This window comes from Hoplias malabaricus, chromosome 2 (genome assembly GCF_029633855.1).
Source record: "Hoplias malabaricus isolate fHopMal1 chromosome 2, fHopMal1.hap1, whole genome shotgun sequence".
Taxonomy (NCBI): Eukaryota; Metazoa; Chordata; class Actinopteri; order Characiformes; family Erythrinidae; genus Hoplias; species Hoplias malabaricus.
This window is the reverse complement of record NC_089801.1, coordinates 56547882-56560887: the sequence shown is the minus strand read 5'-3', so window position 1 is coordinate 56560887 and position 13006 is coordinate 56547882. Positions and strand designations below refer to the sequence as shown.

The 13006-nt window shown below is 39.2% G+C and overlaps 1 protein-coding gene across 1 annotated transcript; it reads right to left on the bottom strand.

Moving 5' to 3' along the window:
* Nucleotides 1-3230: 3230 nt before the first annotated feature.
* On the bottom strand, nucleotides 3231-8534 carry LOC136686555 (integrin alpha-M-like). Its single transcript, XM_066660421.1, has 9 exons — nucleotides 8521-8534; nucleotides 7971-8039; nucleotides 7629-7718; nucleotides 6825-6881; nucleotides 6315-6442; nucleotides 5497-5639; nucleotides 4144-4294; nucleotides 3766-3892; nucleotides 3231-3585 (listed from the first exon to the last, which is right to left on the bottom strand). The coding sequence occupies exons 3-9, from the start codon at nucleotides 7699-7701 to the stop codon at nucleotides 3566-3568; spliced, it is 699 nt and encodes a 232-aa protein (XP_066516518.1). The 5' UTR covers nucleotides 7702-7718; nucleotides 7971-8039; nucleotides 8521-8534; the 3' UTR covers nucleotides 3231-3565.
* Between the last annotated feature and the right edge of the window lie 4472 nt (nucleotides 8535-13006).

Genomic DNA, 13006 nt, shown 5'->3' with positions numbered 1-13006 from the left:
CAGAACATGAAACTGGTTCACATTTTGAAGAAGGTTGTGAACTACGAAGAGAAAACAGAATTCAGCATTTTAAAAATCTGACTCTTTTTGGGCCCACGCTTTTTTTTTGTGCACAGGCACACATTCACTTCAGAATCCACACAGAGTTTTATAAATAAGACCCCAAGACTGGGCAGCCCTGGTCTTTGTAACCTCCATTAATTTTCAAAATTCAAAACACAACAATGATTAGCTATGGTGACTACAATCATAAAGAGAATTAACAAGGCAAAGATTCTGTATTAAGAAACCTGGAAACTCTGGGAACAATAACAAGAGGGCTACAAAGTAAACACCTACAGCCTGATAAAGGGCAGGACTAGGAAGAAGGCAAGAAATTACTTACTACACTTGTACTGGCCTTTCTCTAGGACTAAAGTGTTCAGCTTTATGCCCAAATCTCATACTGAAACCCTCTGTGAGGTTAAGCATTACCATATATCCGGCATCAAGGAACAAATATATCACGGCACTAGGTGGCGCTAGAGAAAAGAGTACTGGCCTTACTGATTCCTGGTGTATCTCTGTATAATTCTCAGCAGTTAATCAATGTTTACTATAAAAATACACTATAGACTTTGGAAGCAGGTCTTTGCTCTTACGATTCTCATTCAAATCAATATTTCCAGTAATTATATATTTACTCAGACTGTTTTCTGAATTGTAAGCAGTTTCAAGATGAAGTTGGATGAAGCAAATATGCATAAACACTTTAAACTTGAGGGACAGCACGACTTGTTATTTTTGATGCTTAATCTACCCTATGGTACATTAATGGTACATTCTCACTGGTTCTGTTGCTACATGGGGTAAAAATGTAAAGAAACCTTTAGAGAAATTTAATAGGATGCCTATTTCAATATAAACACTTAAATAGGTTACATGTACTTAAATACTACATTTCAATTTGCTGCATTTAACACATTGGAAAAAATAAAACATTAAATGCAATATCATATCATTTAAAACATATGCAAATCTAGCTTCCAGAAAGATCTAACATACAGTATATTACAGTAACAGCAGAAATCTGTGTCTCTAATTACAGACAAAAGCTCAGAGTATAGATTACCAATGTTGTCTTTGAAGAATTTGAATGTATTTTGTAAATATAAACAGATTTAGAATCTGTGCCTGCAACAAGCTCTAAAAAAGTAGGGTGAAATAAGAACAAAGTGCTTATTGAATATTTCACCATTTTGAGTCATTCCACTATAAGCAGAGTATTATAAAGGCTTAAGACATAAAGGAACACCCATCCTGGTTCACTGCTTTGTGCCAAACATTGTAAAAGGCTTGTCAAACAGCTTTTAAAAAAAAAAAGCACAATGTTCTCAAAACAAAAATGTTTTTATTTCCACATATACTATACATAACACTGTGAAAGATACAGAAACTCCAGAAAAATCTCATTCCATGTAGGACAAGGAAGGAAACTGTTATGTATGTGACCTTTGAGCCCCCAGACAACACAGATGTGGGAGCATACACAGAATATAGAGAGTGTTATAAGCCTCATTTGTCATAGACCAATGGTAAACACATATACCATGTTCACACTATACAGTCACCATAACTGAATTATTTTAATTCCAAGTAATTTCAACCTCTAATCTGTTAGTCAGTCTTTGAGATGCACCTTTCAGGCAATTTTCAAAACATCCAAAGAGTTGATACTTTACTACAATTTAGGATCGACCCTTAAGTCTACATTTATTGCTCAAATTAACCACATAAAATGTAGTGAATTTAGCATAAATTTAGCATTTATAATTGACCATAAATTGACGTGTTTCTTGCTGTGAGGAGAGCACAATTAAATTCACCACTGCTGGGTTTAGGTGGATGATTTGTGGCCCTTTGTCTCAAACAGCACAGTAGGAGTTGAAGTCAGTACAAGTCTTGGCTAAAACCTCACCTTTGACATTTGTCAAAGTTGAATCCTGAATGCAATCTAAAGACTCCTGGCTGGCTCGCCAATTATTGACTCCCAAGTTAGTTGGAGAAGTTGTTGAGAATAAACTACACAGTTTCACACGTGTGAGGAAAACCCTTAGCACATTTAAAGGTGTAATGCCAAACATAATCAATTCTCTCCCACTTCTGTAATCTTCTCTCTTTTACATCTGAAACCAAAACAAAAAAAAATTCATACATTGCATTCAACACAATCCCAGCTCACAAACCAAGATTGAGATTGATACATTTAAATATTTCCCAAGAGTTGTTTTTTTGATATTGGTGCAATTTATCATGTTCAGGTTTGCAATGAGTCTGGAATCTACCCTGAATCAATGGGCAAAAGGCAGAAGCACACTCATCTGTTCACTTATTCATACCTGTGGGCACACTCATTCAGTCTCTCTCTCTCTCTCTCTCTCATACACACACACAAGTTGGGTTTCCATCCAAAACATCCACATATGTACTGACATGTCCCACACATGGAGGCAGCCATGTTTAAAACAGGATTAACTGCAGCACCTCTGATATATCCAGACTAGTAGTCCTCATTAAGAAGCCAGTCTTCTTAATGTTAGGAAGAATAACTGGAGAAAACCACTCACTAAATAATTTCAGAATGTGCTTTAACTTCTGGACACCGTTATCATACTCCTCTGGGGAGTTGGACTGTCTGCCAGGTCTGACCATGACTTTTATACTTCCATTTGAATTAATGACATTTGGCAGACACTCTTCTCCAGAGTGACTTACAGTTTTAATCATATTATTCCTAAATCTGGACTGTTGCCTTGAACACTACTGCTTTAGTTCACATTCTTTTCCAGAAAATATTTTTTCCTGTCCCTCCATGTTTAAAAGTGCAGAATAAACACAGCTGAAGCTTTTCCTCGCTGCTGGAATAAAACATCATCCTAGCTGAAGAATGCTAGTTGTTTTTTTACATGGTCTAAGAATTCAGATCATGGTGGTCTGGAGCTTCCCATGAAAGGCACGAACACACACATTAACTTAGTCACTTAACTTTTATTATAAATTATTATTATTGTTAAAGACACAACAGAAATCTTCAGTTTTTTAAGTTATATACTGTATAATTGTAATTCAAAATTCTAATATTTTTGGGAGCTTTTGTCATTGTACAGTGTGTCATATTAAAAATCACATTCATTTTATTAAACTAAAAAGAACTTAAAAATTAAGCCATGTGAAAAGTGAAGAGTTTATTGGGCGCTGCATTCATTCTGAGCTCCATCAGGAAAAAGCTGCTGTGTCCAAAGGAAAAAATACTGTGTCCAAAAGTTCGTGTGAGTGTGGGTTTGGACGATTTACAGATAGAGTCAGTGTTAGAGATCGGAACAGAGCTCATCAACACTGCATTTTTAGGTTATTTTTTTGTTGAGTACAATGACAGTTGTCATGTTTATTACTCAGTAACAGTTCAAATAAAATGTCAAAGGAGCTGAGAATGTTTGAATGAAATTAGAGTTATACATTACACAAAAACTCTTTAAAACATTGTAAACCTCATATAAAATCCATGTTCTGAGTCTGGCAACTCAGCCTAACAAACACCTGGAAAACCTGGAGAAGAAACAAAGGGAATTTATCAGAGGTGATACTTTACTATGACCCTAAGCATATTGTTGTTTTCAGATCTGATATTAGTTATCAGATGTAAAGAGGTCATACATATGTCATGTGACTGGTAACAGATGAATATGGATGTTCAGTGAAGATGTGGAAGATGGTGTTCATGCGTACCGATGCTGATCTTAGTTTGCAGTTTATCCGGAAGCCTGCTTATATCAGTGATTCTCTTAGTGAGGAACATATTCTCATCTTTTGGTTCTGATGCAAATATTCCAATGTTTTCCTGTATAATTCCAACCTGTGGCCAGAGGAATGGACAGATTTACACACCTCTGTCAGCAAAGTATTGAATGTTAACACAGCAAAGAAGACACACTCCAGATAGATGTATGAGGAATTGGAGACTAGACCATCTGGTCTGAGATCAGGGGCTTTCATTTTGTGGGTAATACATTTTTATCAAATTAAAATGTAATTTTTATGGTGCTTTTCTGGTGTTGACCTGCAGCATCTGCATTCAGAAGATATATTTAATGTGAGTGAGCTCACCCCTATAACTATTCTGAGGATCCCCTGCTCATCACACTGTTTTAGCACGTCTTTGGCATCATAATCTGTAAGACGTCCATCTGTGATGATGACCAGCACTTTCTTGGCTGCAGGACTCGCCCCAGATTTCGTGTCATTGAAGAGATTCACTCTGGAACATCACAAGTTATTAATATTTGAAATGTTGATTATCTAAACATTAAAAGCCTATTCATTATTAAGACCCGAAAAGAGACATTCCTATTAGTAAAACCCAAATTACAACAAGACACATCTGAAAACATCTACCTAAAGGCCTTTTCACACAGACAAAAAAAACCCCACAAAAATCTGAAACTACAAACTGCAACGCTGTGTCAGATTTTGAATTAGAGCCTGTTCAATTTTCTGTGTTTGAAGGATTCGTTAAAATTAGACAGACTAGACAGCACCATTGTCATGGTTACAGGCCAAACAAATGAGCATGAAGACAGCAACTGAACAGCTCATCTTGTTTGTAGCAGATTTTCGTAACACATAAGCTGAAACAACAAGCAAAACAAAACTAAACAGCAGCAGTTACATAGATTAAAAACCCCTTTACTGAGAGGAGCAACACACAGAAGCAGAGCCTCAAACTCCCTCAGTGAGCCTTAGGAACACTCCTGAACCCTCGTGTTGTTCTGTAGACTGTGGGGGGTTCAGTTTGTGTCATTTAGTTTCAGCGTGTTTTTATTCAGTGTTTAATATTTTCATGCTGAAAAATCATACTCATATACAAAAATACATATACATAAAGTTCATATACTGTGAATAGGAACTTTAAGTATAAATTCTTTTCACTAAAATTCATCAGCAATCTGTGAGATGTAATATTTTCTTTGAAAATTTTTTATTGCCATCACTTTGTTGCAAATTTCGATTGTAAGAGTTATGAAATAATCTGTAAAAACACATTTTTTCTGGTAGTTTCCTACCCAACTCAAGAAGTTACATAGTGCAGTTTCTGCAGTACTGACCCTGGGGTAGCAAGGACAGAGGCTCTATTTTCCCTATTACAGCACAGTGGAGTATCAGTATGAAGTTGAAGTTGTCATTTTAAAGTAAAAATGCGGCCTAATGTTGCTTTAAAGAAATATCTGAGACCTGGTTTTGTCAAAACCCCACACAGTAGTGTTCTCCGCCTGTATAAACAGCTCCTTTCAGAATGACCTAAGTTAGTGCCTGGACTTTTAAACATGGGGAAGACACAGCACGCTCCTCCAAGTGAACTGAGTGATATGAAATACCCCAGGATAATTAGCACATAAATCCCCTAATACCCCCACCTGCTTTTAGGTTGAGAAAAATAAGGAGAAGCAAATGAAGACTCACAGGACGTGCTCAATACCATTGTAAGTGTTTGACAGCTCTCCCATATCCTTCTCTTTATCATTCTTCTCCTTCGCTGTGCCCTCCTTGTAGTCTTTAAAAGTGAAGATTGTGCGGGCCTTACTAGAAAACTGGGCAGCAGCAAACTAAACAAAGACAGAGAGATCGTCAGACATTTGTAACATATTCCAAATTGTTCAATTATAATCATACACAAGATAAGATGTAAAATATCCTATGCCAATCCAATAGAGCTTCACATAGGGCCCACCCCACTCTCTTCCTACCTACAGCCACAACATTTCTGTTGTTTGAATCCTACCCCTCAACACCAAGGTTGCTGTGGCTGTTTTGTGATCCAATCAGCAACCAGCTACATCTAACAACATTGCAACAATATTTTGATTGTTGTTCTCACATTTTTAAATCACAATTACTGTTTATTTACTAAGTGTGACACTCCATTAAACATTAATTAAACAATAATGTTGTATATAAGTGTATATTTTGTGTCCCTGTTATATTAAAATCAAATTTCTTTTTTTTGATCTAAATGAAAACTGGAGCTGAAACTAAATAAGCTTGAAGAAGGGTGTGGTAGAAGAGTCACCTTCATTAATCCCTAATCGGTAACACACAAACAAACACTAGTGGTCAATTCTTCATACACACTAGGGACAATGAACACACACACATCAGGAACAGTGGGCTGCCAACCACCTCGGCGCCCAGGGAGCGTTTTGGGGATTACGTGTTTTGCTCAAGTGCACCTCCGCTGTAGATGAATATGTATGTAGTGAAGGTTTTTAAAGCCAGGTTACCTGTATGGAGGAATTTTTATTTCTTGTCACAACATCCCAAATGAACCCTTTGCTCTGAATAAACGTGCTAGTATCTGTCATGCTGCCAGAGCCGTCCAGAAGGAAAATCATGTCCAATGCCTCACACTCTGCAGAGAAATATGAGGCATTAAATTAAACCATGTTTCTCAGCTGTCTAACGTGCAGCTCACATGAGATAAAGGATCAATTCACAAAATGTGTCCTAAACCAGTTTGTTCTCCATAGGGTGGGTCTCCCACACAGAGGTAGACATGTTTAAAACAGTATCTCTGTCACATCCAGGCCACTAGGTGTCAGTATTGTGAATATCCTTACCTGTGGGTAGTGCGTGAACTGAGATTTTTATTATATAAATTGTTGTATATCAAGGATATAAATGGGTATTAAATATGAATATAGCATAAACAGCTGTAATCTACAACTAGAATGAACTGTCAGATGTTTAAATGGAGTGGTGATTATAAACACACACTTGAATATTGTACACACCTGTTTGGGCACTTTTACTGAGCTTCAGAACCAGATAATCCAGCTGTTTCTGTAGAGCTGTAGAAAACAAAATAAAACCAATCACTATTACACTAAGCTTTGAGTTGTTTCCTTAAATAAATAATAATTATTTCTAAATTAGAATCAAAATCACTTTATTGGGCACGGTGCTGCACACAGAGACATTTTTTCTCCGCATTTAACACAATCCGTGCAGTGAAGCACACATTTACATACTCACTAGTGAACACTAGGGGGCAGTGAGCAGTGCCCAGAGCAGTGGGCAGGCCTAGCCACAGCACATGGGGTGCAGTTGGGGGTTAGGCCTTGCTCAAGGGCACTTCAGTCATGACCTGCCAGCTCTGGGGATTGAACCGGAAATCTTCCAGTTACAGTTCCCTCATCACCAGGGTATGGCAGGTAGTGTCTCTGTCACAGCTCCAGGGTCCTGGAGGTTGTAGCTGTAGGAAACCCGCACGGACACTGGGAGAACACACCACACTCCTCATAGAGTGAGTCACCCAGAGCGGGACTCTAAACCACAACCTCCAGGTCAATGGAGCTGTGACAGAGACACTATCTGCTGCTCCACTGAGCCTCCATAATCTCAACATGACAAAAAAATAGATAAATAGATTTAAATTAATTCCACCGGCCAGTCTACTTGTTTTTCATATTTTACTGTAGATAGAGGGTAGTATTCAAACTGGAATACAAACTCCAACTGAACACAAAATGCCTTAAATATAAGTGATAGAAGAAAAAAATCATATTTGTAGCGGACAAAAAAAGGGGAAAGTTTACCTGCAATCTGCTCAGTGGATTCAAGAATGGTGTCCTTCCACAAAGTGGTGACCTGCCTCAGCTCCTTCCTCATTGCTAAGAGATTATTCTCTGGAGAACACATATATGGCTTAGAATAACCTCCACTAAACCTTGAAACTTAAAGCTACAGTAGGTGATTCTGTAGAAACCAGTAGAAAAAAACAACCAGAAAAAATCCCACCCGCTCATTTCCCTCTCCTTCTAAAACCATGCCTATTGTTGTTGGCACATATATTCTGTCCACCAAACTAAGACATGGCACTAAAAGGGCAGTCACCCTCAGAAATAAGTCATAGGCAGATTTAACCTCTATTTTCATACCGATGTCTGTGGCATGTTTAGTTTTTTCCTCCAGTTTCTCATTACATTTCTTCAGCTTAAGGTCCACACCTGCACACACAGCAGTGGAAATTACACTACATTTATCACATAAGAACACAGTTAAATTAATAGGTTATCTTTTCTCTTAGACAACAACTCACAATAAATATCCTAACAGAAATGCTCCAGAACTCTAGAGTAATGAATACTATGATAAAAATATTAATTGATGGCCAATTTTTCATGAAGGGAATTATGATAAAATGTTTTGTAAACAAATGAATAACTAAACAATAATTGGAAAGACTTACATGAGCCCTCAGTTTTTTATATAAAAACAGAAAATCACAAGGAAATAAAAACAGGAAAATGCTCTGCTTCCTTTTGCCACATCAATGAGGTACTGTCGTAGGAAACAATTTTATTACTTTGTGTTTGTGGACAAATATCCTTAAATGATGATTAGTTAAACATTTTAGATCCTGCACGACTAACTATATGGCATGATGACACGTGATATTTACACATTCTTAATTCTTAAACGTCTAACCTTGAATAGATGTGCACTTTAGGCTTTTAGCACACTGACATTGATCACAAGTGTTGGCTTAGGAGGGCTGAAGTGTAGGGGCATGCTGTTGACCTTGAAAGTGCATTTCTAACTCCCTAAATTTTCCTCATGGGAGAGGAGTCTTGGGAAAGAAAAGGTCCATTGTCAGCCTGGCCATAATGAATGTTTTTGGGGTCACAGAATGCACTTGAAACTTGCACGTGAAGAGCTGAGTACTAACACGTGAAATTATGCATATTAATATACGCTAATCAGCCAGAAACACCTCACCAGCAGGTTATACGTCATATGGGGTATAACTGTTGGAGTCAGATCTTGAAGAGGTCAGAGCTTTACTTGGGAGGGGCATTAAACTCTTTTCTCATGTATTAATTCTCCTGGATCCAGTATTGTTAAATAAATACTTTGATTTGCTTTGAACTTCACTCGACTGGTGTCTGCTACTCTTCCGGAACGAACACGTCTCCCCGAAGAGGGAGGGTGTATTTTGGACCTTTTTGATATTTTCTAAATTTTAATTACTCTGAGAACGGTCCAAAAGAACATTTTAATCTTCAATTGGTGACCCCGACGTGCGGGAGGTCCAGGCGGTGGACGACTTCGGACTCCGTTCCACTCGCGGCCGCAATATGCTGAGGTGGGTGCGCAGACCCTGTTATATTCAAATTCTGCTTATTGAATTCTCTAAAATTGTGGTGCGGAGTGGTGTGGAGTCTTTATAATTTCTTATCAGTTTATATATTTGGGGTTGCTTGTTTGAAAAAAAAAAAAAAAATTAATTAAATTAAATATTGAGGTGGATGCTGTTCCCACCACAGGGACTGAGCGCTGGCGTGCTCCCCTCGGAACCTGACGAGGTATCGAAGTAAAGGCCCGGTCGGGGGGTCCGTCCGTGGGGTGTGGTCCCCCCCTAAAGTATAATCAGACGCGGAAGCTGTTCCCGCGAGCGAATGCTGTTCCCGCAATAGGTGGAAGCTGTTCCCACCAGGGTTTCGTTGTGTATTTTAATGTAACTTGATTGTTTATTTCATGATTTGTCTGTTATAGAGGCTGTGCTATTTCTTAGGGGCTGTTTACATGACTGTTGAGTACGTTTCTGCATGCTAGAGGGTGATAGAGGATTGCATAAACTGGTCCATCTATTTGAATAAGAGCACCTGGTGTTATACAATAAATTTAATGGATTATATACCCAGCCATATTTTATTGTATAATATATTCGGTGGTTCTTTGTGAAGCGCATTATACACGTAGATTAAAAGCCTCACTTTAATTGTTCCTTTGTTCTTGGGTTTCACTTGGATTTTTATTGATGACTTGGACTTTTGTGGATAAAATATATTTTGTACTTCGCTTACTACTTACTGTACAAAGAATCTTATTTTTCCGGTTCAGTTTGCATTTTTTTTGTTGTGGTAGTTTGTGTTAACAATTTCTTTTCTGCCTCGGTTTGAACTTTTCGTTGAACATAACATATTTTGTAACTTGCTTGCTATTTCCATAGTTCTCAAAATTTTGTTTTCACTTGCTATAATATATCTTGTAATTTGACTGCCTTTTAACGGTGTGCTGATGATGTTTGTCCTGTTCGGTTGGAATTGTTCCTCCACATAATAGGTACTTTTGTGGCTTGCGGACTGTTTAGTGCAGGGGTGTCAAACTAAATCCACGGAGGGCTGTGTGGGTGCAGGTTTTCTTTCCAACCATGCAGAAGCCACACCTCATGCCACCTGTTTTTAATCATTGGATCTAATCAATAGATCTTGACTTTCAGTAGTGTGGGGCTTTTGCATGGTTGGAAAGAACACCTGCACCCACATGGCCCTCCGTGGATTTAATTTGACACCCCTGGTTTAGTGTGTCCGGTTATCAAAAATATAGTCTTTGGCTTCATTCTGTATTGTGAGATAATTGTCCTGCCTATATAGCTTTTTCCACTTACTACAAATTCTGTTTCATCTATTGGTGTGTTATTTGTTTCTGACTAAAGAGCTTTTTCGGTCCGTGGGCCGGTTTGATACTCAATGTAAATTAGGCTTAGCTTGCTTCAAATTCAATACTGTGTTTGAAGACACGCCCTATGTTTTCTATCCACCTGTGAAATTCTTCACAGGGCTGAGGTGGTACTGCTTTTCTTGGCTGAGTTTGAAAACTTGACTCTAAAACTTGGACTTTTTCTTTTTTTTTATATACCGTCCGGAGAGCGTTAAGTGCAGCGGTTGCTGCCGTGGGCGCTGTGTGGGGGAGACCCTGGGACGCTGTTCTATACACTCTGAATTGTGATGAAACCTTGCGGTGTTAATTGATTTGCGATTAAAGAGTGAACTAGAACGAAGACCCATTCAGGTGAGATCCATTTTTTTTAATCAGCACCTTACAGACAACATGGGTACTACTAGAGATTTGCATAATGAATTAAACGCCATTTACGGCATGGGGAATTGGGAATGGAAACCGTTCGTTCAGCAAATTGAAAAGATAGCTGAGGGAGTGAAAGAGGGGGTGATAAATTTGAAAAAGCGGGATATCGTGCACAAAAGTGTGCTCAAGAGATTTGACACTTGGGCTAAAACACACACAGGGGATACTGTATCTCTGATCACCTGCATTAATCAGTCGAAGAGAGATCTGGAGGAAATATTACGTCAGGCTGAAGCAGAGGTTAGTAGGGCTAGCCTTTTCAAAAGAACTAAGGCAAAGAAAAGTTTAAAAATAACTAAGACGGACATTGCGGAGCTTGCAGCTATTAAAACGGCATTTCTCAGTATGACACCACAGCTTGTTACACTGAAAACACCAGGTCCATCACAGTCGAAGGCAGTTTCACTTACTGCTGAGCAGGCGGAAGTGGAAAGTGAGTATACAAAACACAAGGGGGAGGAGCCTACAGCTCCGCCTCCGCCATACAACCTAGGCCACATCCCACCAGCTGACACTATCCTGCCTGTCTTTAGCGTAGACTCAGGCAAAGTGAGTGTACAGACAGACACAGAAGGGAGGGGCTCTGCTCGTGAGCAGGCAGCCCACAGCTTCACACACACGAACGCACACACAGATGATCCATTTCAACTGCGAAGGCCACATGAGTCAATTTCAATTCCACACACAAATATTAACACCGACTGTTCTGACCTTATAGATACCACGGGAAATTATATAGAACAGGATAAGCCGCGTCTTGACATGAACAGGCGTTTATAGATGTTAAACAAGCCTTATCTGCTGCAGTTGACTTAGCCAGACCTGATTATTCACTACCTTTTTACATGGATGTTTCTGAAACAGACACTGATTAATGGTGTACTGTTTCAGAAAAAGGGGGAAGGTAGAGCAGTACTAATGTACTTAAGTGTCCCATTGGATCTTATAGAGAGGAGACAATCACAGTGCACAAGACATGTAGCAGGACTGACCAAATTAGTCCAGAAAACAGCACATCTGGTAGCAGGATACCCATTGCACATTCTAACCACACACGGAGTAGTAGCATACATAAACTAACAGATGTTCACACTCACTCCATTGCGACAGAGATGCATTCACAAAGCATTGACTGCACCCAACATCACCTACACACACAAAGGAGTTAACATGGCAGATGGGATGCTGGAAGGTCCACCACATGAGTGTGAGAAACAGGTAGAAAGGCAAGGAAAAGTAAGACCAGGCTTACAAGCCACACCCATTCCAGGGTCATGGAAATTATGGACAGATGGGTGTGGCTACAGGGCAGATACAGGTGAAGTCAGAGCAGGATACACAGTCGTTCAGGAAGCAAAGGGGGAAACATATGAGTTTCAGACAGTTATAGCAGAGGAGGTGAAACAAAATCCATCAGCACAGAACTACTAGCAGTAATTTCAGCACTAGAAGAGGCAGAAGGAAGGGACGTCACTATTTATAGTGACTCAGCGTACGTAGTAACAGCCGCACATGTAGACATTCCACATTGGAAGCAGGTTGGATATGTCACAAGCACAGGGAAACCAGTCAAACACAAGACAGAACTGATGCGATTAGAAGCAGCTATACACAAACCAAACAAGGTAGCGATTGTGAAGTGTAAAGGACATCAAAAGGGCGACACAATAATAAACAGAGGGAATGAAGCTGCGGATGAGGCAGCAAAAAGAGCAGCAGGATACACGGAACCCAACAACATGCTTGTGTTGGACTCCAGTGTACCCTGGGAACCGATTCCCACAGGACAAGAGCTTAGACACATACAGGATTAGGCAAGTCCAGAAGAAAAGTCAGTATGGCTAGCAAAGGGGGCTAGCCCAAACAGTCAGGTGTGGACGTCACAAGAAGGACAAGTAGTTTTACCAATGTCACTAGCAGAAGCAGTTTTAGAAGAAGCACACACAGTGGCGCACGTAGGAAGACAACAGACACTGGAAAATCTAAAACAATGGTGGCACCCATTCATGTCAGCATTAGTGGTTGATTACATCACTAAATGTCA